Source organism: Garra rufa, chromosome 3 (assembly GCF_049309525.1).
Source record: "Garra rufa chromosome 3, GarRuf1.0, whole genome shotgun sequence".
In the NCBI taxonomy this organism is placed as follows: Eukaryota; Metazoa; Chordata; class Actinopteri; order Cypriniformes; family Cyprinidae; genus Garra; species Garra rufa.
Window position 1 is genome coordinate 45080640 of NC_133363.1, and position 26074 is coordinate 45106713.

General features: G+C 34.7%; 1 protein-coding gene across 1 annotated transcript in view; it reads left to right on the forward strand.

Moving 5' to 3' along the window:
- Positions 1-26074, forward strand: part of pde3b (phosphodiesterase 3B) — a 59000-nt gene that overhangs the window by 24803 nt on the left and 8123 nt on the right. Inside the window, exons 2-3 of the mRNA XM_073836626.1 lie at positions 23196-23246; positions 24573-24821. Of these exons, the coding sequence (XP_073692727.1) occupies positions 23196-23246; positions 24573-24821 (300 nt within the window). The remainder of the gene's footprint in view (positions 1-23195; positions 23247-24572; positions 24822-26074) is intronic.

A 26074-nucleotide genomic window follows, 5' to 3' on the forward strand; every position in this document is an offset into this window, starting at 1 on the left:
ATAGGGTTTATATCTGATATTTGAACATTTGAACATTGAGGCACCACAGTGATGTGAAAAATAATGCTCACATCTTTAAGTTGATGTTGGCATAAATTAAAAACATATTTCATTTTGCGTGTATTAGTGCTGTCAAAGTCAGCATGTTAACGCAAGCGATTAATTTCCAGTTGAATGGCATTAAAAATATTTAAAGCAGTTAACACAGGGGTGAGGCTAGGGTTGTTCACCCCACTCACAACTGCTGCTTCTGTCTCTTTTTTTTTTTTTCTTCCTTGACAAAAATTGCATTTATTCAGTCGCAGAACGTCCTTATGACCACATAAAATGAGAGCCTTTTCAGACACACAAACCAACTGCACTTTTGTGCCAGGCACTAGTCAAACGCGCGTGGGAAAGGTACAGGTCATGAGGGAGCTTCAGTAGAACAACAGTGAACTGCGGTCAGATGAGATGTTGTCAGGCCATATGTCAGTAAAAATGAATTTACCTGTCCTGTCAGCCGTTACGCTTCAATTGCATGTACAAATGTGGCAATGGCGTGCTGTAGCCTGTATCATTTCTATTAAAGGGGTCCTATTATGCTCTTTTACGAAGTCTTTATTTTGTTTTGGGGGTGCACTAGAACATGCTCTCATGCTTGGTGGTTCGAAAAACGCTTGATTTTTCACATAATTTACATTATTACAATAGCTGGCACAAATGGCTTGATTAGTTCCAGGTTTGATGAAGGTCTGCCTTCCGAAAAACGAAGTGTGTTGTGATTGGTTAGTAGTCCCACTGCGTTGCAATTGGCGAACAGCTTAGACGGCATTTCAGTCTTGCCACAAGTTTCTTGTACAACTGCACAAGCTATATTAAAGTGATTCTTGCACTTTAAATATGGGTATTTTTCTTACAAAAACACATCGGATCGCAAGGAGGTTTTTTACATGCCCGAAACCAGCTCCAGCATAAGGCTAGTGAAGCTATCTACACTGTATGATGAATAAATCTCTTACCACACACTGCACACGTCTACGGCGCGGCAACCAATGATCGCCACTCTAGTCAATGCTTGTGTTTACATGAGCTGCGGCTCCTCATGTGTTTTGACCCTCTATACCGCACACGCCAATGGCGCGGCTCCAGCACGGCTACCGGAGCAGTTCGCGGTCACTTTAGTCAATGCACGCGTTTATACGAGCCGCTCTCTGTGGTTCGCTGAGGCATCCCAGATGTGGCTGTCCATGCTACATCGCTAAAGCGAATCCTTCACCTTGTCCTTCCCCACCCACCAATGATTCGAATTTCCGTAGGCAGGATTTATTTGAATGATTTTCTAATGGAAATAAACGCAGTAGTCCAAAGGAGCCGTCCGTTGTAGTTCTTGAAAAGGGATTTTTTGAAAATTAAATATCTCCCTTTGGAGTGGACTTTAAGATTTGTAACTTTGTAGATGTTTTTTATGCCCAAACATACACACCACACACTGACTAAAATTCAAAAAGTGAAAAAGCATAATAGGACCGCTTTTAAAGTGAGAATGAAATCACAAGCATGTGTGTGTGATCCGTGTCACGTTCAGCAGCGGGAGCTCTTAAAGTAATAGCAGCCAAATAACCTAATAACCTAGCTGCTGTGGTGTCTGTTAATCAAAGAACAAATGAAAAAAGAGGAAACCAATACCTTTTGTAGCTTTAAGGATTTATCTATATTTAATTTAGAATTTAGTGTTTGATAACTTTGTTCAATTTCTGTATATTTCCTACTTGCTAAAGGGCACAAGTAAATAATGGGTTTATGTGAAGGTTTTTTAAAAGTGTAATAAATGTTAAAATCGATAGCTCTCAATTACACTGTAATGTTGAATGGCTGTAGTCAATGGTTAAATATTAGGAAAAAACTATTTCCTAGAGACATCAGTAGTATTGGTATCAGTGATACTCGCCTTCAGTCATAAAATATTGTATAAGTATTAAAAATGTACTGTCTTGATGTTGTTTCTACATTAATTTGAAGATTGAATTTAAAATTATTGCAATATAGAAGTATATTTAAAAACGTGGTTGGTGGGATTAATCACGATTCATTTCAGAAAAAAAAGTGTGATTAATAAGTTAACTAACTTTTTTTTTTTATCGATTGACAGCACCAGTATGTATACATTTTGTATTCATGAACTGATTAGGATCTAGCAAGAACCTGGCAGTACTTAATAAAGTTACAAAACAAAACAAAAAATTACAGTTGTTTTTAGAGGGATAGTAGTAAAACAATACTGTCACAGTCAGGAGCAAAACAGCTGCTAGAGAAAGATAAGAATATAATGACGATAGTAGTATAATATATATATAAGCAGCATAAATATATATATATAATCAAATAAAGCAGTGTAAGACACCCAGAAACATACACATTCAACTCAGGCCATGTGTTGTTTTGAAGTGCGTGTTTAGTTGGTCATGGTTATGAATCATTGAGGAGTGAAGAAACACCACGAGCTGAAAGCAGGAAATCACATCAGGTGTATTTTTAAAATGTTTTTTTTTTTGGTGACAGCATTTGTGATAATCAGGCTGTGCATTTAAGTGAATGACAGAAGAATGTCTAAAATAATGAATAAGAAATTTGAGTTAGTTTTCAAATAGTGATTTTTTTATTTGTGTTATTTTATACAATTTTACATTTTTTTATTATTATTTATTTAGTGACTTTAAAATGTGTTTTAAATTTTCAAATATTTTCTAATATACACTGCCTTTTAAAAATTGGGGCTGGTAAGATTTTGTTTTTGTTTTTGAAAATTGTCTAATGCTCACCATGCAAGGCTGTATTAATTAAAAAAAGGAATATTGTGAAATGTTACAATTTAAAATAACTGTTTCCTATTTCATAGATTTTAGTGTCATCAACCTTTGGAAAGCGTTCTAATATGCTGACATTTCTTATTTTTATGAATGTTGAAAACGTGTACTGCTTAGTGGATTTTTTGTGGAAACCATACTACTTTTTTCAGTTGAAAAGAACTTTTATATGAAATGGAAATCCTTTGCAACATCATAAATGTCTTTACTGTCACTTTTGATTAGTTTGTTGCTTCCGTGCTTCTTTCAGAAAAGTACTTTAGTTAGTTTGGACATCAGAGTGTGGACGAGACCTGGATTTCTGATTTCTCCCAGGCTTGTTTCTCGCATATGCACGTTTTCTCTTTCACACTCTCCTGTCATGATTTGGACTCTTGATCCAGAACAACACTCCTATCACAAGTCGACTTGCCAACAATGGACCATTTTAATGTTTCTCATAAAACAAGTCATTACACTCACATTTGGCGACAAGAGGGCATTTTTCAGGCATTTCGCAAAGCTTGCCCTGAAAAAAAAATCAGTCTCTAATATTTAATTAAAAGTGTTTTGGCCAGAATACCCGGAATTTGATTGTGTTGATTGACAGCAGGCAGAGTACACATCTTGCCAGGTGCAAATCACGATAACACAGTGAGTTTGTAAAAGGGTATAGCACGTTAGTTCGGTTTACAGTCTTGTCTTGTTGTACTTTCTTGGCTAGACTTTTGTGTAAGACAGACAACATGCAAGCATAAAGTCCTGCGCATGTGAGATCCCACAGTGAAACATCACATACTATGGCCGCACACTAGATGGCTGACCTTTCCTGCCCTGATCCCCTCTGAGCTCTCACAGCTCTTCCTCGCTGCTCTTTAATAACAGGCCCCCTGTGAGCTCAATGCTTAACACTACTGCCACAATCATCAAAAAGCTTTGTATGAAATATCTTATTGCTGGTTTTATTCGTCTTTGTCAATGTGTGCCATTTGTAGGGCTGTCCCCGAATAGTCGAAAATTCGATGCATCGATATGCGGAGCCTGATTCGACCACCGATCTCACAGTCGAATCTTCGCGGGTGAAACGAGCATCATACCATTTTGCCAATATGGGGGTGCTCAATGTCTAATTGCACACAGAACTACTGGTTTTGTACGGTTATATTAAGTTATATACAGCCTTTGATTATGATAATGCAGTAAAAACAAAAGTGAAAAGAAAGAAGCGTTCAGTAAATATTTTTAACGTGTTTGTGAATAATTCCAACCACCCCTGTGACAAATTTAATTTTCACTTTCTCTGATGCATGACGAGATGAGGACCATCTTGACGCGTTTTTGCAGTTGGAGGCGCCTTTTTGAATGGTTTTCTGTTGGCAGTGAGCGTTCTGTGCCCTGTTTATGCGCCCCCGGCTGCTGCGCCTCGCGTTTTGCAGGAGCGCTCTGAGCGCCTGAAGTTGAAAAAAAAAAATCAACTCTGAGCGGAAAAACACCCAACGTCATTCGCGTTCTTTTCCATTGTCCAATCGAATGAATGGAGATGCGGGTCTTCTGTTGTGATGGCGAAAGTTTACCGTTGCTTAAAAAGTCCGGAGACTGCAAGAAATGGAGGAGAAACCTTTGGTGTCTATTGTGGGTAACCCGGAGCTGTATTATTTAGGGTTTCTGCTAATATGACAGTTTACTTAACAGCAAAAAACTAAGTTAGAGCACTCGCGCTATAATCCTTTGAATTGACTGACAGGACAGCTGTTTTGGTCGTTGCTTAGCAACATAAAAAAAACGCAGCACACTGCTCTTTCATTGAAAGTCACCAAAAAAGGCAATGCTGTGCGCCTCGCGTTTTTAGAACTAAAAGACGCGTTCTGTGTTTTTATTTAAACCTAAATAAGTTTGTCTGTCAGTTGGCAGGCAGTTTTGGTCGCTTATAAAATAAAAATAGTTTTACCCTCCTGCTGACTATAGTGTCGTGCCCCTCCCAACCCATTCACACACGCACATAAGATGATTCGACTATCGGTCGACTATAGAAAGATTCGAAAATTCTGATTCGACTATGAAAATTCATAGTCGGGGACAGCCCTAGCCATTTGTATAGTTGCTGTGACTTTTAGTGTAGTACTCAATATTGCCAAGAACAGGGTAAAAACAAATGAACTAATAGATATCACCATACTTTCCAGTTGATTGATTACATTACGAATTGCAAACATTTTTGTCTTAATTTGTGTTCAGAAGATGAATGAAGGTCTTATGAGTTTGCAACGAGATGATGGTAAGTAATTAATGACAGAATTTTCATTTTTGGGTGAATTATCTCTTTAACATAGTTGTGTGTTTATTGGATAACTGTGTAAAGGGTTGTATCTTAATGTAAATGTTCCTGGGTGCTGTTGTTTACTACGGAAAATAACTGGCATAGTTTTCAAAGTATAGTACACCTTAGTTCTCCTAAATGTTGGTTAAACAGTAGCCTGAAATACATTAGGTTAAATATATTTTGCTATATGGCTTTTTACAGGCCTTAACTACAAATATGAACTGTACGCTAGGACAACAAACAATCCTGCATACATCAAAAAAGTTTGACGACACCCGTCTGTCACAACAAAACTAGATTGCTCCCAACATAATCAACAGTGCCGTCTGGAAGGCCTGTTTCTATTTTTTGATACACTTCACAGCAAGTCCAACTAAAGTATTACACATACCATTTATATATTTCTTTGGATAGTTACATCAAAGCCAGCTTAATGTTTCTGCTGTCTAGATGGGCTTGCTACCTGTTTGATGTAGAAAGTCATTTTATTTTTTTAATTGTATTATTTATATTGTATGTAAAATATACAATGTATATTATAATGCCTTATTTATAATATATTATTATAAATCTATATATTTATATTATTTTATATTATTATAATTATTACTATAATACTATAATGTGGGTCAAAGACAAAAAAGGGCTTAAGCATAAAAACAATAATAAGTGTAATACTGCTTTAAATTCTTGTTGTTGTTCCAAAAAAATATTTAAAAGTTCTGTTTAATTTAATTTCATCTTTGTTAACTGTTTTTCTGAGCAAAAAAAATAAATATCATATTTTTCCCTGATTTACAAAAGACACCCACTAAGATGTCATTTAGTGTAACAGTCTTGTCAGCCATATTTACAACAAAAAATTATTTATGACATATTAAAAGACAGATTACTTTTACCCCAAATAATAATTTATTGTAATTCTACATTTTTAATATTTGCCACTAGATTTTGCCCATTTGTCAGTAAGATTTTTTTTTTACTCATTTAAAACAATAAAATTTAATATGCTCCCTTATTCTTTTATATATCTTAATATGTACCAGTCAAAATAAGCATGTTGTTGGAATTATTACATAAATATTGTGTTACACTGACTGACAATGTAACATTATTTTAAACAAATTTTGATTTTATTCTCCAAAAACTTATTTGAAACCTTAAAAGTATACACTTTACATTTATTTAATGTGCTTTCCATGGACATACAATCACTTTTGTAAATTTCTTTTGATGTGGACATCTTAACATTTTTGACCCATGTATATAAAAATGGTATATCTACTATTTTAATTAATAATATTTTTTTAACACATAATAATTGATTAATTATTTATTCATTATATTTTTATACAATATAAAAGCGTATGCCTTTGTTGAATTATTTGTCTTCAAGTCTTCAACTGGCTGTCAGCGGCACCACCTGGTTAGTGGCCTGCAGGTCATTTAAGTTTGAGACCCCTGATTTACAGTTCATTGGTTAGATATGATTGATATGTATGTAAGAGTTAAGCAGGAAGAACTCATGGTTATATGATCGCTTTGATAAGCAGTTAAGAAGCCTGTGGCCCCGAGCGTCCACTTGTTTGTAAATGATTCACTTGTCAACAGGCGATTTCTCTGGGTTCTCTAATAGATGGCAGCTCGGCGCCGTTCGCAGGCTTGTTAGTGACTGGAGATCTGCAGCGCTCCAGAGCGCCTGTGTTTATGTGAGAGGTCTGTCCACGCTGATTCCAAGATAAAGCCAGATGTTCCCTTACAAGGCCTCCAGCCTGGGCCTATCTGGCAGCCATGGCCATATCAGGTAGAGTCTTCCTGTTGTGCTCCGACTCTCTTTCCCCTCCGCATGAGAGGACGCCTCTCTGCCAGGGCTGTTTGTGTGTTTGGCCATACTTGACACAAATCAGTCTGGCATGAGCCGTGCTCCGCGGAGCGAAAAATTCCAGGGCTTGACGTGTTGTATCCAGCATGTTGACGTTTTGGAGACGTTATGGGGTGTAAATGTTAACACTGGAGTTCTGGAGAAACTCTGATGGATCAATTATGCGTGAGGCTGTCGTGTGTGTGCGTGTACTTGTCTTCTGTTCCATCAAACTGTAAGGAACAGTGGCCTGTGTTCGTTCAGCCTTCATTTACAAGGCAATTACTGCATAAACGTCTGTCTGTCAGCAAAACACTATTTATTGCCCCTTCCTTTCAAAGTCACTTACATAAAATATATGACTGGCTCTGGATGGTGACAAGAGGGAAGTCAAAGCATACTTTAGAGTCAATCTTAGATCACGTTCTGTAACATTTCTGAACACAGTTTTATAGTTCTGTTGCACGTTAGATTTACAAGAAAATACACGGACAATCTTCAGTAACGTCTTGGTGACATCAGGCTTATGAAGTTTCAAGATGCCCGAAAAAAAAATTCAATATTGTTCACATCACCTATTTTTTTTATTTTATTTTGTTTTATTTTATTTTTATTTGTGTACTTATTTTTATTGGTAGCTGTTTTTATCATTGTGTTGAGCTTGTTATAGAATATTTTCAGATTTTGCACATAACCTTTTATTTTTTGTTATGTTTTGTTTTATGTATTGTTTTGTATTGTTATTTTGCACGTCACCTTTTATTTGATATTTTTTTTATCAGTTTTTGCTTGTATCATGGTGTTGAGTTTAGTCAAGACATCAAATAAATTGTTAAATGTCAATATTTTGCTTATTGCTTTTTGACAGTTTTTAATTAATTAATTAATTAATTTAGTGATACATTTTTTAAAGTTATTTATTTATATATATTGATAATGTCAAATTACTATTAATAGTTTTTATTTTGGTTTTCAAGAGATAATTCTGGATTAACATCCAGACAGAATCACTCTAGTGTTAAAACAAACAAACAAACAAACAAAAAAACCCTGATGGCATCATTTATTTAAACTACATTTTTTGTATACTAAGTATACTTCAAATCCATTAACATATTTATTGACATAACACTTAGACTTACTGATATAAAATTATAATGTAACTTTATTTAGACTATTTATTTATTGCACATTTCTTATTATGCCTAAAATGTGTTTTAATATCACTATTAATAAGGATTGTGTGATCTCTGTGTAATATCAGTCTTTTATTAAAGTGTATCTGAAGTATACACTGTAAAAAGTTTTAACCAGTTTCAACTTAAAAATTAAGTTCAGCAGCTGCCTTATAATTTTAAGTTAAATCAACTTGTTGAAACTACTTGTATTTTAAGTTGATTTAACTTAAAATGTTAAGGCAGCTGCCGAACTTAAGTTTTTAAGTTGAAACTGGTTAAAACTTTTTACAGTGTACTTGCAATAGTTCCACTTTAGTACAATCAAATATACTTAAGTATATATAGTCAGACTTCAGCACTACTTCCGCACAATTAAAGTTAAGCACAAAATTAGTTTTTCCAGTTTAGCAGACTGTTTTTTAAGTATACCAGTGTAGTATACCTAAAGTACAACTGCAGGGTATTAGTAGTATACTTAGCATACATTTTAGGTTTTTTTTTTACTTTGGCAGAAGAAATAATTTGTGAAAGTGTGTGCATTATCAATCTTTTTTAATAACGTCCACTAGAAGTAGATAAACTTGGTAAACTGGTGGACTGGCAAATGAACGCTGAGCTCAAGAAGCTTATCATCAAGAGGGTCTGTTGAGGGTGTTGATGACGGTAGGGCACATAGCCAGTGTCCAGAGTCATTTAGACCTATTTGTGCTTGGTTGAACAGCTGAGGTCTAGGTCAATAGAGGATACTGGGAGCAGATAAAGCTGAACCCACATGAAATGCCACCTGCCTCAAACTATTAATGGGTGTGTGATTTATTGAGTGATGTGCTTTAACTTTGGATCAAACTACCTCGCAGAATCTAATCTCAAAAGTACACTGATGGCTTGCATTAACGTTGCCGTATGGACGCAATATGCTAGCTAAGCCGCTAAATATATTGGGTGCAATAAGCTGAAAATAAGTGATTTTATGATAAAACCTAAAACGCTAATGTTTTTTTTTTTTTCTTTTTTCATGTGGCTTGGAAATATTGTATACCTCTTGATCCTTTGGAGCTTGTAGTTTAACCTCTATTTTGCAATGAAAGCTTCTAGAAGGCAATAATAAATAGAAAGGCAAGGGAGGAGTTTGAATTGGTCGAATGAGGCTGCTTCACCTTTCATGCTCTAGACTTTTCACACTGACCTATTAGCCAGAGTTTGAGAGAGTCAGTCAATATGTCACACACTCCTGCTAGAACTCCATGTGCTCGCTCTGGAACAAGACTAGTTTGGATAAGCTTTCAAAACTGATCTGAACAAAACCTGCTTCAACTTTTGTTCTCAATGTTTCTTGTTTATTCAGGGATCAATAAGAAAGGCCAAAAAGACCAGTTGATGAAAGCGGGTTGTCACTGTATTTTGTTTGTTGGTTATGTACTTGTTGGTGGTTGTTGTTGTTTTTTTGGACTTGCAAAAATTTGATGGTTTATTGCAAATTGGATATGGTTGTCAATTTCGCCAAGTTAAATATCACTAAGGTAATGTAATGATATGTGATTTGTTTTTGGAGCTTGTTACAACTGGTAGAAAAATTATAAACAAATCAGTATTCTAGCCAAAGTGTGTTTCATATAAATTTCTAGCTGTCATTGAGTCTGTTTTGCAAAAAATATAAAGCTATTCCTGGTATGTAATTGTTTGCTACAAAAAAATAACATATTTATCATATGTTGTGGGGCCAGTAAATATGGGCTAGCAGAAAAAAAATCTGTATTGTTGAATGATTTTATTATTTATATATGTATCATTTATTTAATATATTTTTAAGCACAAAACTCTATATGCTTTGTGCACTAACGTTCAAAAGTGTTTTTTTTTTTAACTAATTAGTACTTCTGTTTAGCAAGGATGCATTAAATTGGTCAAAAGTAACAGTACAGATTTTCTATTATTTTAAAATCCTGTTATCTTTCTCTTCATCAAAGAATCCTGAATGGTTTCCACCAAATATTAAGCAACACATCTGTTTTCAGCATTGAAAAAAAAAAAAAAAAATGCAGCACCAAATCAGTATATTGGAATAATTTCTGAAGCGCCTAAATACCAAATATATTAAAAATATATTAAATGTTGTGAAAATATACACTGTCGTTCAAAAGTTTGGGATCAGTGAAATTAGATTAGGATTTATATTTTAATATATTTTAAAATATAATTTATTCCTGTGATGCAAAGCTGAATTTTCATTATTTCACCATTATGCCAGTCTTCAGTGTCACATGATCCTTCAGAAATCATTTCAATATGCTGATTTATTACTTTTATTATCAATGTTGGAAACAGTTGTGCTGCTTAATATTTTTTGGAAGCTGTGATTCTTTTTTTTTTTTTTTTTACCAGGATTTTTTGATGAATAAAAAGTTCAAAAGATCAGCATTTATTTAAATAGAAATCTTTACTGACAATAAGTCTTTGCTATCACTTTTTATCAATATAACACATTCTCGGTGAATAAAAGTGTTAATTTCTTTTTAAAAAAGAACGAAGACAAATTTACTGACCACAAACTTTTAAATGGTAGTTTATATTGTTACAAAAGTTTTACATAAATGCTGTTCCTTTTAACTTTTTATTTATAAAAGAATCCTGAAAAAGAATGTCACAGGTTCCAGCAAAAAATTAAGCAGCACAACAGTTTTCAACACTAATAATAAATCAGCTTATTCGAATGATTTCTGAAGTATCATGTGACAATGAAGACTGGAGTAGTGATGCTGAAAATTCAGCTTTCCATCACAGGAATAAATTACGTTTTAAAATATATTCACATTGAAAATGGTTACATAACATTAAAATTATATTTCAAAATATTACAGTTTTTTTCCTGGACTTTTGATCAAATAAATACAGCCTTGATGAGCATATTTTTTTTTTAATACTACGTTTTATCAAACCCAAACTTTTGAACAGTAGTGTACATATTATGTTTGTGATGTCAAACATGTTACAGAAATAATTCTGCACTAGTGCATTTCTTCACATTATCGTGTACATATAGACCATAACCTGTCTGTGTGGTTTGTTTTGAGCCCATGTGCTCGTTGGAGCTCTTGTACTTTCTAAACATGTTTGTGTGTGGTTCTTTGTTACTTTTTGACTCGTATAATGTCGACTTTTTTGATGAGTGTAAAGCAGAACAAAGCCAAATAGCGATGGGCCATTTAGTCCTGAAGCATACCATTGTGGGAAAAAGTTCATCATTGACGTAATATTGTTGACCTTCCTCAGCTTGTGGCATTTTTGTTGTTCCTGCAAAAACGTGTTTGTTATTATGCAAGCTCTGCTCGGTCTGGCGTGCAGCCAACAGCCAAAACCTGAAGAATGAGTGAAGAGACAGACACTTTAACAGAGATTAGCCTTGCGTGTGTAGGTAGCTTTTGAACTCTCAAGAAGTTGGCTGCTGTATTTTTTTTTACTTTTTACTTTTTTTTGTCTTCATGGTGCATTTTTTCACAGATCTTCGTGTTTGCTTGCACACTACTTCTTGTAATATTGTTCGTTTTATACACTTAATCAAAACCTTATGTTGAAACAGAAGTTCTGTCAGCCTTTAAGATTCCTGCCTTGGTGTAGACGGTATTTGTCAGATTTCTTCAGGCTGATTATTAAAATTTGATCATTTTAGTCAGTTTTATTAGCTTTAACATCTTATCAGAATCACAGGTCAGTTTAAAACAAGGCGTCCCAGTACTGACGACACCTCCCAAGCATCTGTGTGCTGGACTTTGGAAGAGATCTGAAAAATCCAATCCAGGAGTAGGATTTGACGGAATTAGTGTGACTTGAGAGAGTGGAAAATGCGAGATCACGTCGTCAGCAGGTTCAGAGCCAGGTCTTCCAAACGATACACAACTTTCGGCACAGATTTACTGTCCGACCGGCTCGGGTTTCATTTTCAAGGTGCCACACTTACATGAGTTTGATTACATGAGTCAAGGCCAACCTTTGGGAAACCCTCGTTCCCTCCTCCAGGAGTCTCCCCCTTTGTTTCCTGTTAAGGTTCTTGGAATGGAGGCGTTGTGACAGAGGAACACTGTGGACCGAACCCGGTTTGCGTCAGCAGCATCTGTTTGTGTTGGAGGCAGGTGACCCCAGAAAGGTTAGCTGTAAATCAGAGAAGCACAACAGCTGGGACGTCCCGTTTACATGCGTGCTCAAGTCCACATTATTTTTGCTTATATTTGATCATATTGACGCACACAAGCAGTGATGAACTATCGCTTTCTGTCCCCTGAGTGCCTTCTGTGTCAGCATTGTCAGAGATCCCTCATGCACTCAAATAGACTGTATTCCCTGCTCTCAGAGTCACACTTCAGACAGCAGGATTTTCATTTCAGCCCAAAAAAAGAGCAGTCACTTTGGAGCTTTTTGCTCTTAGCTGTGCCAAGACAGCAGAGGGGCAACGTGGTGCGGTGCAGCCAGCCAGCTGTGCGCAGAGGCAGGGCGAAAGAGAGGGCAGCCAAACTCTAGGGCTGCCCTGATGACCCCGTAAAGCCTCCCCACCTGTTCACAGCACCCGCTCTGGTGTGACTAGGATCTGGTTGGTTGGCGAAGGGAGCATGACAGTCACTTTTGTGGCTGCTGGCCTGCGATTTAGCATTTGGCTGCTGTGTTACTTTTCCATTTTGCTTTTCAGGAGTTCTGCTCGTATCATATGAATAATGCAGAAAAAAGTCAGTGTATGTATGGGTATAATACTTCTGATCAGCAAGGACACATTCATTTGATCAAAAGTGACTGTTGTATTAGCCTATTTCTATTTTAAATAAATGCTGTGCTTTTGAACTTCATTTATTAAAGAATCCTGAAGTTTCCACAAAAATATTATACAGCATAACTGTTTTCAACATTGATAAGAGTAAAAAAAAATTCTTGAGTGCCAAATCAGCATATTATAATGATTTTTAAAAGATCACGTGACAGGAATAATTTACATTTGAAAATCTATTTTGTACTGTATTTTTGATCAAGTGCAGCCTTTGTGAGCTTAACACTTTTTCTTAAACATACATACAGTAGATAGTATATAAAGTAAATATACACTACCAGTTAAAAGTTTTTAAACATTAAGATTTTTAATGTTTTTTTTTTAAGAATTCTCTTCTGTTCACCAAGCCTGCATTTGTTTGATCCAAAATACAGCAAAAGCAGTAATATTGTGAAATATTTTTACTATTTAAAGTAACTGCTTTCTGTTTGAATATATTTTAAAATGAAATTTATTCCTGCGATCAAAGCTAAATTTTCAGCATGATTACTGCAGTCTTCAGTGTCTTATGATCCATCAGAAATCATTCTAATATTCTGATTTGCTCTACAATAAACATTTTTATTATTTTTATTATCAATATTTTATACAGTTGAGTACATTTTTTCAGGATTCTTCAATAAATAGAAATATCCAAAGATCAGCATTTATCTAAAATAAAAAGCTTTTGGATTATTATACATTATACACTACACCATTCAAAAGCTTGGAGTCTGTGTATTTTTTTTTTTGGGGGGGGGGGGGGGATTATAGAAATGAATACTTTTATTTAGCAAGGATGCTTTGAATTGGTCAAAAGTGAAGTCGACATTTATAATGTTACAAAATATTTCTGTTTTAGTTAAATGCTGTTCTTCTGAACTATCTATTCATCAAAGAAACCTGCAAATTTTTTTACTAACAAAACAAATGAGAATATTAGAATGATTTCTAAAGGATCATGTGACTTGTTAATGATACTAAAATTCTGCTTTTAAATAACCGGAATAAATAACATTTTAAAATATATTCAAATAGAAAACAGTTATTTTAAATAGTAAAGACATTTAAAAATTTCAAAATTTAAAATCAAATACAGGCTTGGGGAGCCAAAGAGACTTCTTTAAAAAAAAAAAAAACATAAAAAAAACTTTTGATTGGTAGTGTAGATATTTATATTTCTTAAATGTATTTTTTGCCAACATTTTTGGTGTCATCAGTATAGTCTTTAAGATGCTCTGTTAAAAAGCTAAATATTTTTTTGAAAACAGTTCTTAGTAATGTTTTAGTTTTCCAATATGTAGTTTTGCACATCCCTAGACGGGATAGGATTCCCTTCCTCTAGTCTAGCGAATCAGATACTCTGGCTGACCACTGAATAACCCCACCTCCACAGCCCCCTACAGTAATACCAAAACAAATGGCGATGGCTAAAGCAGATGCAGGAAAGCTCAGACTGAGACTAAGACAACAACACACAATAAACTGGAACACGTCTTAGAGCTTAACTGCATTCCAGACCCAAATCAAATTAGTTCTTGTGATGTTTACACTAGTGAAAAAAAATACTAAAATGTATTTGAATTAATACACTTTTTTTGTGCTAAGAATACTTTAGATACATTTACTTATTTATGTGTTTAATAAAAATACCCTGCAATTGTACTTTTGCTATTTTAAACTGGTATACTAAATTTATAACTAATTTAGTAGTTAATGCACTTTAATTGTGCGGAAGTAGTGCTGAAGTCCAACTAAAGATATACTAAAGTATATTTAATTGTGCTAAAGTGGAACTATTGCAAGTATACTTCAGGTACACTTTAACCCTCTGGGCCTCTTTGATCATTTTTGACTGAAAAATAGTTTTAAAATTGTAAAAATCGTAGCTTTATCGGAATTAGATGACACTTAGTGACTTGTTGTGTTAGCTATGTGAGCACACAAAAACAAATCACTGACATGATTCAGAAATGTTAAAGGGTCAAAAAAGTCACACTTGGCTTCTTCACAGTCAAAAATGACCGACATAGGAAATACAAAAAACTGCAATAAATCAGAGAATCTTTTGGTAGTACAAGCTACAAATCAGCCACTGTGCTGAAAAAAAGTGTTCAGCATTTAAGCAATTTTAATGTGAAATGTAGCATTTATTGAAAAATAGTAAATAAATAATTTAATACAACATTTTTTCAAATGTTCAAACAATTCTAGTGAAAAAAAAATGTTTATTAAAATTTTATAAATATTGCATAGTATCATTAAAACTCCTCAAAATTCTAAATAATAATCACAAAATATTATTAAACAAAAATATATTTCATTGTTTTTCCTGAAGAACAAAAAAAGTTACTTTTTAAGGCTTCTGTCACTTTTAACTGCGAAGGAGCCAAGTGTGACTCTTAAACCAAGAGGCCCAGAGGGTTGAATATCTTGCATTTAAAGACTGAAATCATACAGTCATTATTAATAGTGATATTAAAACACGGTTTAGGGATAATGTTAAAAAATGTGCATTGTGCAATAAAAAATACTCTAAATGAAATACTCCAAATTATAATTTTACAACAGTGATATGTCAGTAAATATGTTAATGGTTGGAAGTATACTTTGTATAAAATAAATGTATTTTAAATAAATTATAGCATAGGATTTTTTTTACTATGGTAGATTGTCATGTTTTGTGAAAAGAGACAATAAACCATTTTAAAGCTCATTGTCTTTACTGTGGAGAGAAGAAAAGAAAAGCCATCAAAATCATCATCCCGTGACGACATTGTGGGGAAATGCTTTCAAACCCTCCCTTTGGAACGGCTCTCCATTATCACCCCATAACCAGTTTTAATAATTTATAAAACTGCAACTGATGCATCAACCCATTTACAGCATCTTTGTTTTAGAGCGCCTTATAATGACTTGCATCATTTCCTGGAAGACTGTAATCACACAATCACCATCATAGCTTTTTCGGCCAAGTGGAACGATAGAAGCTTGTAGCCGCTTCTGGTCTGTATCTGTATCTGTAACTACCCTCAGTAGTTTGTAGAGAAGTGATGCTCCCATGTTGTCTCTTCATTCCCCTCCGCACAGGGAATGTTCCATAGGCCTGCCAGCTCCTCTTGACAACATAAGCCTCTTCCACAGTCTTTCTCCTGTCCGTCAGAGTCCTGACACTAGCGACTGAGAGCCAGACATAATCACTGCTCAGCATGAAGTCACTGACTGCTTTCCAGAAGACGGCATAACTCTGTAATGACCAGGACTGTGAGCCATTAAAGGATGGGTTGTACCCAAATTCAAGGACCAAAGGAGTGATATTGGATAAATATCTGTCAGATAATTGTTTGGCACCAAAAATGTTTCAGGTTGCTGTACACATGGATTGATTCATTACTAGGATGTGGGATGCATTTTCACAACTTCCTTTTTTCTTAGAAGCAGTTTAGATTTTGTGGTGTTGCTTAATGTAAAATCAGAACTGATTAAAATGTATTCTTTCTTGTGTGATTTCATGCAGAACCGTTGCACTGTTTTCCCGGAGAACATGAAATCTGCAATTCAGATCAATGCGGCCGAAAAGTCATAATGTTCAATGTGAAATGTGATCGTCTCTAGGGGTCAGATGAGACTTGAGAGAGGGCCATTGACCTTGTCTTTGTGAGACTGGCTGGAGTTGACTGCAGAGTAGCCAGGACTTTCCCACACTCACAGCTGCTGCAGACGAGCTGAGCCGTGAGGGGCGTTAGCCTGCACTGACGTCAGCTCTCCGACACCCACAGGAACACAGACTGGGACACAGATACACACGCTTGCTACCATCCATGATAGGGCTATTCCAAATGACTGCATTTTGTGGGTTCAAATTATATACCTCATCATTTTGTACATATGGACTTCATCATTTTGTACATGGTGTTTTTGGTGGCATACGTTTTAAATATTAGCCCTGGCATTTTATCACTCTATTTTGAAGCTTTTATTTACATAGTAACCTAGTTTTTTGTGAACCCTTATATGTTAAATTCTTAACTCAGGTCTATTTTTCCTGTATTTTGATAAATATACGCTACCATTCGAAAGATTAGTATTGAACTTTTTATTGTTTTTAAAGATGCTTATGCTTACCAAGTCTAGAATTACAAATTTATTAGAATTTGAAACGAATGATTCAATTTTAATGTTTTATTCTCATTCTCATTTTTAGCAGTAATTACTCCATTAAAATACAAAAGTATTTTTGATCCATTTAATGCACCCTTGATAAATAGCAGTATAATTATTCTTTTTTGTTTTCAAAAAATTATTAAATAGCAGTGTGTAAATTTGATTTATATATGTTTGATATACACTACCAGTCAAAAGTTTTTGAACAGTAAGATTTTTTAAATGTTTTTAAAGAAGCCTCTTCTGCTCACAGAGCCTGCATTTATTTGATCCAAAAAACAGCAAAAGCAGTAATACTGTGAAATATTTTTCCTATTTAAAATAACCGCTTTCTATTTGAATATATTTTAAAATGTAATTTATTTCTGTGATCAAAGCTAAATTTTTTGCATCATTACTCCAGTCCTTAGTGTCACATGATCCTTCAGAAATCATTCTAAAATACTGATTTTGTTGAGAAACTTATTTTTCTTTCATCATTACAATGCTGAAAACAGATGTGCTGATTATTTTGGTGGAAACTGATACATTCTTTGAATACATTCTTTTTTTATTACAATACAAAAGTATTTTTGATCAATTTAATGCCCCCTTGATACATAGCAGTATAATTATTATATTTTCTTTTTTTGTTTTGAAAAAAAAAACATTAAATGGTATTTTAAATTTGATTTATATGTTTGATATACACTACCAGTCAAAAGTTTTTGAACAGTAGGGTTTTTAATGTTTAACTACAAAAGCAGTAATATTGTGAAATATTTTTACTATTTGAAATAACTGCTTTCTATTTGAATATATTTTAAAATGTAATTTACTCTTGTGATCAAATCAAAATTTTTAGCATCATTACTCCAGTCTTTAGTGTCACATGATCTGATTTGCTGTTCAAGAAACGTTATTATTATTATTATTATTATTATTAACAAAATTTAAAACAGTTGAGTACAGTTCTATCAGTATTCTTTGATAAATAGAAAGGTCCAAAGATCAGCATTATCTGAACTAAAAAAAGCTTTTGTAACATTATACACTGTACCATTCAAAATCTATTATGTTTTCAACATAATAATAAATGTTTTTTTAGCAGCAACGCAGAATATTTGAATGATTTCTGAAGGATTGTGTGAATGGAGTAATGATGCTAAAAATTCAGCTTTAAAATCACTGGAATAAATTACATTTTGAAATGTATTCAAATAGTAAAAATATACTGTTTTTGCTGTACTTTGGATTAAATAAGTGCATGCTTGGTGAGCAGAATCTTACTGTGAACAGAATCTTTTGACTGCTAGTGTACATTACTATAGAACAACATATTTTAAAACTTTTTTTTTCCATTTATTAATTTAGGTTAATGTTATAAATATGTTTTTGTTAATTCACATTAGTTCATAATGTTGCTCTATACAACTTAAAAAAATATTAGTATGTACATTTAAGATTAATAAATACTGTAGAAATATGTCTAATTGGTAGTTTTTTGTGCTATTGTATTGCACAATGTTAACATAAAGAAGCCTATTGTAATGCGTTACGGGAAAAGGCTTTCAAAATCACCCATACACGGAATCAATAACTACATGTTTGTCATTTCCCGTGTAGCATATCGGACCATATTTTCATTGTTTTTCATCTCTGATCATACAGCATTTGCTTATAACAAACTTCACCAAACTGTTTGCTGTGTTTCTAATCAAATAAAACAGGTTTCTCATTTTCATAAAATCATGAATTACAGACTGGTGTTTTTCCCTCTGTCTCTCTCTAACCTTGCATGTAAAGTGATACGTGTTCATCAGCGGTTGGTTTGTTGTTCTGGTTCACAGGCTGGTCTGTTGTGTGTTGATGAAGCTCTTGACTGGCTCTGTGTAGTGCTGTGGCTTTTATGATGCTGTTTTTGTTTGGCCAGCCCTGGTTGGCCTCTTGGTTTCAGACGGTGTGCAGTTATTTAGCCACTCAACTGAGATTCTCTTAAACACAAACACACAGCGCTCTTACACTCTCTCCATCTCACACCTCAAGGCAGTAAAACACTCATAAATACAATTTAGTAACGGAAGTTCTGTTTTTTTAGTCTTGTTGATGGCTCGTTTTTATTTAGTCTGATTGTCAACACGGTTCCCACATGTCATTTGTGTTAGCATTAGGTTTACGTAAAGTATGATGGCTTTGACCTTTTGTAGGCGAATGTCTGAAAACTAGAGTCTACTTTCGAGTGTTTTAACGTTTCGGTGTTTTGTAATGCAAATACTATATGACACATTTTTCCCACAATACACTCACAGGGTTATCTGTCCTTAAAAGAACAAGACTCTCTCTTTTTGCCTGTGGGTCGGATTAAGGGAGTGTATTTCTACACATGTACATGTATGGGTGTTTAGCCTGCTACTTTTTGCTTGTATTGTCAGTTGAGATGATTTTTTTTTTCTTTCATTAAATCTCATTATATATAAATGTGCTAAAAATGCAATTCTTCAGTACAATTATTTTATTTTATTCAGCAGGATGCATTAAATGATTAAAAGTGACAGACTTTTTACATTTGTCACAAACTTTTCTAGTTTAAAGAAATGCTGTTTTGTTTTTTACTTTCTATATATCAAGGAATCATAAAAAAATGTATCACAGTTTTCACAAAAATATTTGTTTTCAGCCTTAATAATAATAAATGTTTATTTATTTATTTATTTTTTTGCTCAAGAAACATGGATTTTGTGACACTGAAGACTTAAAATGTAGCTTTAGCATCACAGGAATCATAGAAAACATATAAAATTATAATATTTAACAGTTTAATTATTTTTTATATATTTTTAAATCATGCAAATGCAGCCTTGGTGACCAATAAGAGACTTTTTTCCAGACATTTTAGGTAACGTTTTAGATTTGACCTTTTGATTTATTCCAAGGATAGCAAATGGTGCAACTCTAAAGACATCACAATATTTATGCGATTCATAAATTCACTGTATTTGTAAAAGCACTTTTTACCTTTCACAATATATAAAACTTGTTTGAAAACGCTCATGGAGTCAAGGTAAGACAATATCCTTTAACTTTTTACAGGTGTTTACACCTGGTAGTTACATGAATCTCAAGTGCTTCTCCTGTGACCAATTGTGATCAGATTTCAAGGGGAGAGTCTCTGATTTCATGACTACGAACATCACTGACTGCGTCACAGTGTACAAGGAAAATCTGAATAGTGTTACTCTCAAATATACATGCATTTTAATCTAAAGGCAAACATGTTTAAAATGGAATTCTTTTTTAAAAGAGTATATTTGTTAACTTTCTGTGTCTCACTGCATGTCAACATCAGCCAGTTTCTCTAAAATATTTCGAATGAAGTCACCAAGGTGGCATTTATTAGGTCAAAACTGCAGTAATATTGTGAAATAATGTTACAACTTTTTCTGATTTATTATTAATGCATTTTAAAATGAAATTTATTTTTGTGATGGCAAAACTGATTTTCAGCAGGGATTACTCTAGTCTTCAGTGTCACATGATAATTCAGAAATCATTATAATATACTGATTTGCTTAAAAACAGTACAGTATTATTATGAATGTTGAAAATATATATTTTTTAATTTTTAAATTTTTTTTTTTTAATCTTAAATACCTCAAAGTTTTGAATGATAGTCTAGGATGAATTAGCAGTTTCAACTATGTACGAATTTGCTCACAAAATTATTTGGGCCTTATTTATTACACCTGCATTTAGTGCTGTTCACTTTACCCAAGCAAATGTTGTTATTACAAGGTGTACTAGAGTCCGAATATTGTAACATATTCAAGGAAGCAGATTTTATGAAAGTGACCCACCTTTATTTTCCTGTTAATCTCTGTTCCATCTATACGTTTACTAGCTTAACAGACCAGAAAGAACATCGAGAGATTTGCTTAAGTAACTCTGTGACATTGTGTGGCATTCAGAGGGGTCAAAACTCAAGTCTACGTTTATGTAGCTCTTGATTTATTAGTCTGATGTTAGGTGGTCATTTTTGACCCACAAAGCCTTCCCTGTGTATGAGACAGAAAGTGTCAGACACTTTTTTCGGACACATCTCTCCTCTATCTATCTCCCGCCATCCTGGTTGCCATGACGTTTGTACTATTGTTTGCCGGCCTCTGTCAGGTTGCCATGGCAGTGCTTATTTGCCATACTAAATGTCTGATGGCGTTAAGCAGATGCTGACAGCTAACGGTGATCATCTCTGTCTGATCAGTAAAACAGATGATTTGAGAGCCATAGGCCACTGTGTCAGCATCATAATCAAATCCCAATCCAGACATTGAATTCAGTCTTTATTTGTGTCTTAAAGTGGTGTATGTGTTACTTTTTTCACTCCGTTAAAACAGGTGAGTGCGTTTCCATCAAGTCCATCTGTGCGTGTTGGATGAGTAAGAGTCTGTGGTCATGTCTTTTGGACAGCTCTGAGTGCCTGAGAGTGCTGCTGGTTTTAAAGATCAGAGCTGCTGGAAGTGACACATGACACGGCCAGCGCAGGTGCAGGGCGCTTCTGCTTTGTCTGTTGTGCCGCTCTCAGAGCCATGTGGAGAAGCCAGGCTTTCCTCACGCATATCACCAGTACTCCCCCATGTGGTCAAACGCAGTGCTTCCAGTCGGTTACACTGACTTTCTGAGCTTAACATGGCGACCAGTCGCATATGAGCTGTTGTTGGCCGAGAACTCTCTCGAAATGTGCTTGTCTGATTATTTTAGGACTGTGGCATGCCACTGTTTAATGCTGTTGAACTCTTGTTGATTTATGTGTGTTTGCTTGGTTGCGAAATTCATTTATGCCGGTGTTCCCTGAAAAGTTTCCATATCTCAGAAAGAAAGGATTTTATCTCTCTTTATTGTTGTAAACCTTGGTGGAAAATTATGTTGTAAAATCCTTCTTCTTAACATTTTTCTTATTTGGACAACTTTAAACTTTTTTTGCACCCTCACATTTAAGTTTTCGAATAGTTGTATCTCGGCTAAATATTGTCCTGTCTTAACAAAGCATACATCACTGGAAAGCTTATTTTTTTCAGCTTTCTGGTGTATAAATAAATAAATAATGGACCCTTTTGACTGGTTTTGTGGTCCAGGGTCACATATAATCTTTTAATTAATATGAAGCTATCAAACCACATGAAATAGTTGTTTAAAAAATGTAGAATTGTACTGTAAAATTATAAGGTGATCAGAAAAATGGACAGAAATGTATTTACTTATTAGTTAAAGCACATAAAATTTATACCTTTCCCTTATACATTCTTATAAAATTTAACAAAAATGTTGATGTTGAAAAATAAATGCACCCCATTTTTTTTTATTTTGTCAGCCTGCCTAATATGGCTCATGCATTCCAAATTTGTCAAATGAAAAAGCTATCTTTCATTAAAAGCATAATCTGAAATGTTTGTTTAGTGTGTGAAATGTATGTGTGTGCTGAAATTGTGACTTGTGCAAGTGTTTCTAAGTTTGGGCCTCTAATTTGAGAGCGAGTTTTAGTCTACAAGACTATTCAAGCATACTTTTTTTAATATATATATATAATCAGACAACTTGTAGCTGTAAAAGTCGCTTTGCTACTTCGTGATACCAGAAAACAGACACTATCTCAGCGATAGTGTTGTGGGACTTGGCTTCTGTTGGGTGACTTTCCTCTGAGCCTCTGAGACAGATAACGTGGAAATGCAGTCAAATGACGTAGTTTGGCTAGATAAGATCTGCGAGCGCTATTGTTGACGTCTCATTGTGGTTACAGTGGTTTTCTTTTTTTTTCCTGTAAGCGACAGAGAGGTTTTCGTTTAGCAGCTTTCAGCTCACAAAAAAAGCGTTGCTCAGGTGTTGACAAAATGTTCACTCACACATCAATCGGTTTGTTTAAACCAATACGTAGAAATGTGTTTATTTTTTCATGGTAATAAGCACTTCAGCAACACAAAAATAACTCATTTAGCTGCTGCTTTGTCTTAACTTTCCAAAGGTTTTGTGAAGGGTGGCAGTCGTGAATGAAATGTACTTTAAAGAGCTTTTGTTTTGTGTCCTTTAGATGATCCTGTGGGACTGGGACTTGAAACAATGGTACAAGCCACAATATCAGGTCAGTACAACTCCTGTTTAGCTTTTAAACACTTTTGAGTACTTCATCAGGACAATTTATGTAAGTTTTATTAGGTAACCAGCCAATATCCAGGTCACTGAAGTACATTTATGTTTTTAATTCACTGTTTGTTATCTATATCCATTTATAAATTAATGTATAAAATTGAAATCATTAAATAAAATTGATTTAAAAATTGATATAATGATTTTTTTTGTGGCTTTTACTTTTCATAGTAATCATTAATTATATTATATTATATTATATTATATTATATTATATTATATTATATTATATTATATTATATTATATTATAGTATATTATATTATAGTATATTATATTATATTATATTAGTTGTGTGCAAGTTTTATTTTATTCTTTATTTACGGCCTGGAATGAGATGGTAGTCTTTGTCGTCCGTCACATACAGATCTCCTCTCACTTTCCTTCTGTCTGAACGAGCTTCATATCGTCCGTCTCAGGACAGTTTGTAGCCTGTAAGCATGCTGAGGCCTGTAGCCCCTCCATCTGCCCGCCGCTCATTACTGCGGCTGACCTGCGAGTGGATAACCCTCATCCTGGCTCACATAAAGCTTGCCAAATGACGTCAAAGCCTGGAGGAAGTGCTCGCTGTGCACTTTTACCACACACATGTGTGAGCTCGCACACACACGCAGGTTGCAGCAGTGCCGCCACTCCACTTTATTACTTTCATCAGAACCCCCCTCCCCTCTTCAAAAAAATTATGTAGGTCTGAATTAAATACAATCAATAAAATGAGCTCAGCATGTACGCACAAGGCTGAAGATGGATTAAAACTAGCTGAGTTTATAGATACCCAGAGTTCTTCCTGTAATATCATTATGAACGGTTCCTTTTTTCCGCTGAGTGGATATCATCAAAAACTGTCTCTGCTACTTGGCTGGATTTATCAAATGGATGGCTCCGAGAATGAGTCATTCTTTGCTACAGTTACTACTGGCACAAGTCTGGAGCAGTGGGGTGGCATGCTATAGTGTTTCTGTAGCTCAAACATTGCATGGCGCCAGCAGCGCCAAAGTTATGGGTTTGATTCTTGGGGAATGCATTAACTAAAAAAAAATGTGTAGCTTTAATGCAATGTAACTCACTTTAGGTTAAAGTGTCTTGTCTGCCAAATGCAAATACAAATGTTTAAAATCCTGCTGTACTTTTAAATGACCACAAGGAGGCAGTGTACGTCCCATAAACAGATACATGCATTGTAAGCTGCTGTTTCTTTATGCAGCAAACTTTCTGATTTTGCAGTCTGTGGATGTTTTAATACATACTCTTTGTCTACTTAGGGTGCAGTGAGTGGGAATGGTGTGGATCTCTCTGTGATAAACGAGGCCAGGAACCTGGTCTCAGATCTGCTGACGGACCCGTCTCTCTCACCTCAAGTCCTCTCCTCACTGCGCAGCGTCAGCAGCCTCATGGGGGCTTTCTCTGGGTCCTGCCGGCCCCGGGTCAACCCCTTCACCCCCTTTCCTGGCTTCTACCCCTGTGCTGAGATAGATGACCCTTCAGAGAGAGGAGAGAGAAAGCCACTGAAGGTAGGTGAGCAGCAGTGTTGGGAAAGAGACTTTTTCCCTGCCGAGCTACAAGTCACTCATAATCGCAGTCAAGCTACACTTTTGAAAAATAGTTAGCCACACACAAGCTACTGACAAAAAGTATACTATATTGTTGTTGCTCAAGGGCCAATATTTATGTATTTAGGCATAAACATGTCCAATGATTATAATTAATCATTTTGATTTTATAATTGAATGTTTTTCTATCCACTGATAGTGCTGGTAAGCTCATAATTATATACAGTGGTTGCCAAAATGATTAGAACACTAGTATTTTTACCAGCTAAAATGGTTTTAAGTCAGTTATTTTTATCCTTTGCTGTAGTGTGTCAGTAGGAAATGCCAGACATTAATTCCAAACATTCATTTAGCCATTAATCATAATAATCCAGTGAGATTTGTGTTTGCACAAGGAGCCTGACAGCAGCCAGTGCCTGAAATCTGATCTCATCATCATCCAGTCTGTCTGGAATGACATGAAGAAACAGAACAAACTGAGACAGATGAAATCCTGAAGAACTGTGGCAACATCTCCAAGATGCTTCAAGAGACCTTCTTGCAAAGCTACCTGAAAAGCTATGCACAAGCACACCTTGGGCAAAAGCTGCTTTAAATGCAAATGATGGTCGCACCAAATGTTGATTTAAATTTAGTTAATAGAAGTTAATTGATAAAGAAAATCTATTCACAACATTATTTTTGACAACATTCTCATTTTACACAGGTGCCTAAAGCATTTAACAGTACTGTAAATTTGCAGGTAGGTCTCTTGAAGTATCTTGGAGATGTTGACACAGTTCTTCTGGATTTAGTCTGTCTCCGTTTGTTCTATTTCTTCATGTCATTCCAGACAGACTGGATGATAATGAGAACAGATCTCTGTGTGGAGCACTGGCTGTTGGCTACTTGTGCAAACAAAAATCTCATTGGATTATTACAATTAATGGCAAAATTAATGTTTGGAAATGTTAACTGATATTTCCTACTGACACACTACAGCAAAAGATAGAAATTACTGACTTAAAACCATTTTTAGCTTGTATATGTTGTGGTTGATTACTGACAAAAAAGTCAATTCTGTGCTGTTTTGTCAAAATAAATTACTATTTAAATTCTGAAAAGTAAAATCAGGGGGTTTAAATGCAAAAAGTGAATTTCATCACAGTATTATGCACTTAAAAGTTAGTCTAATAAGTTTGGGGTCAGTAGGACTTTTAATGTTTTTTAAATTA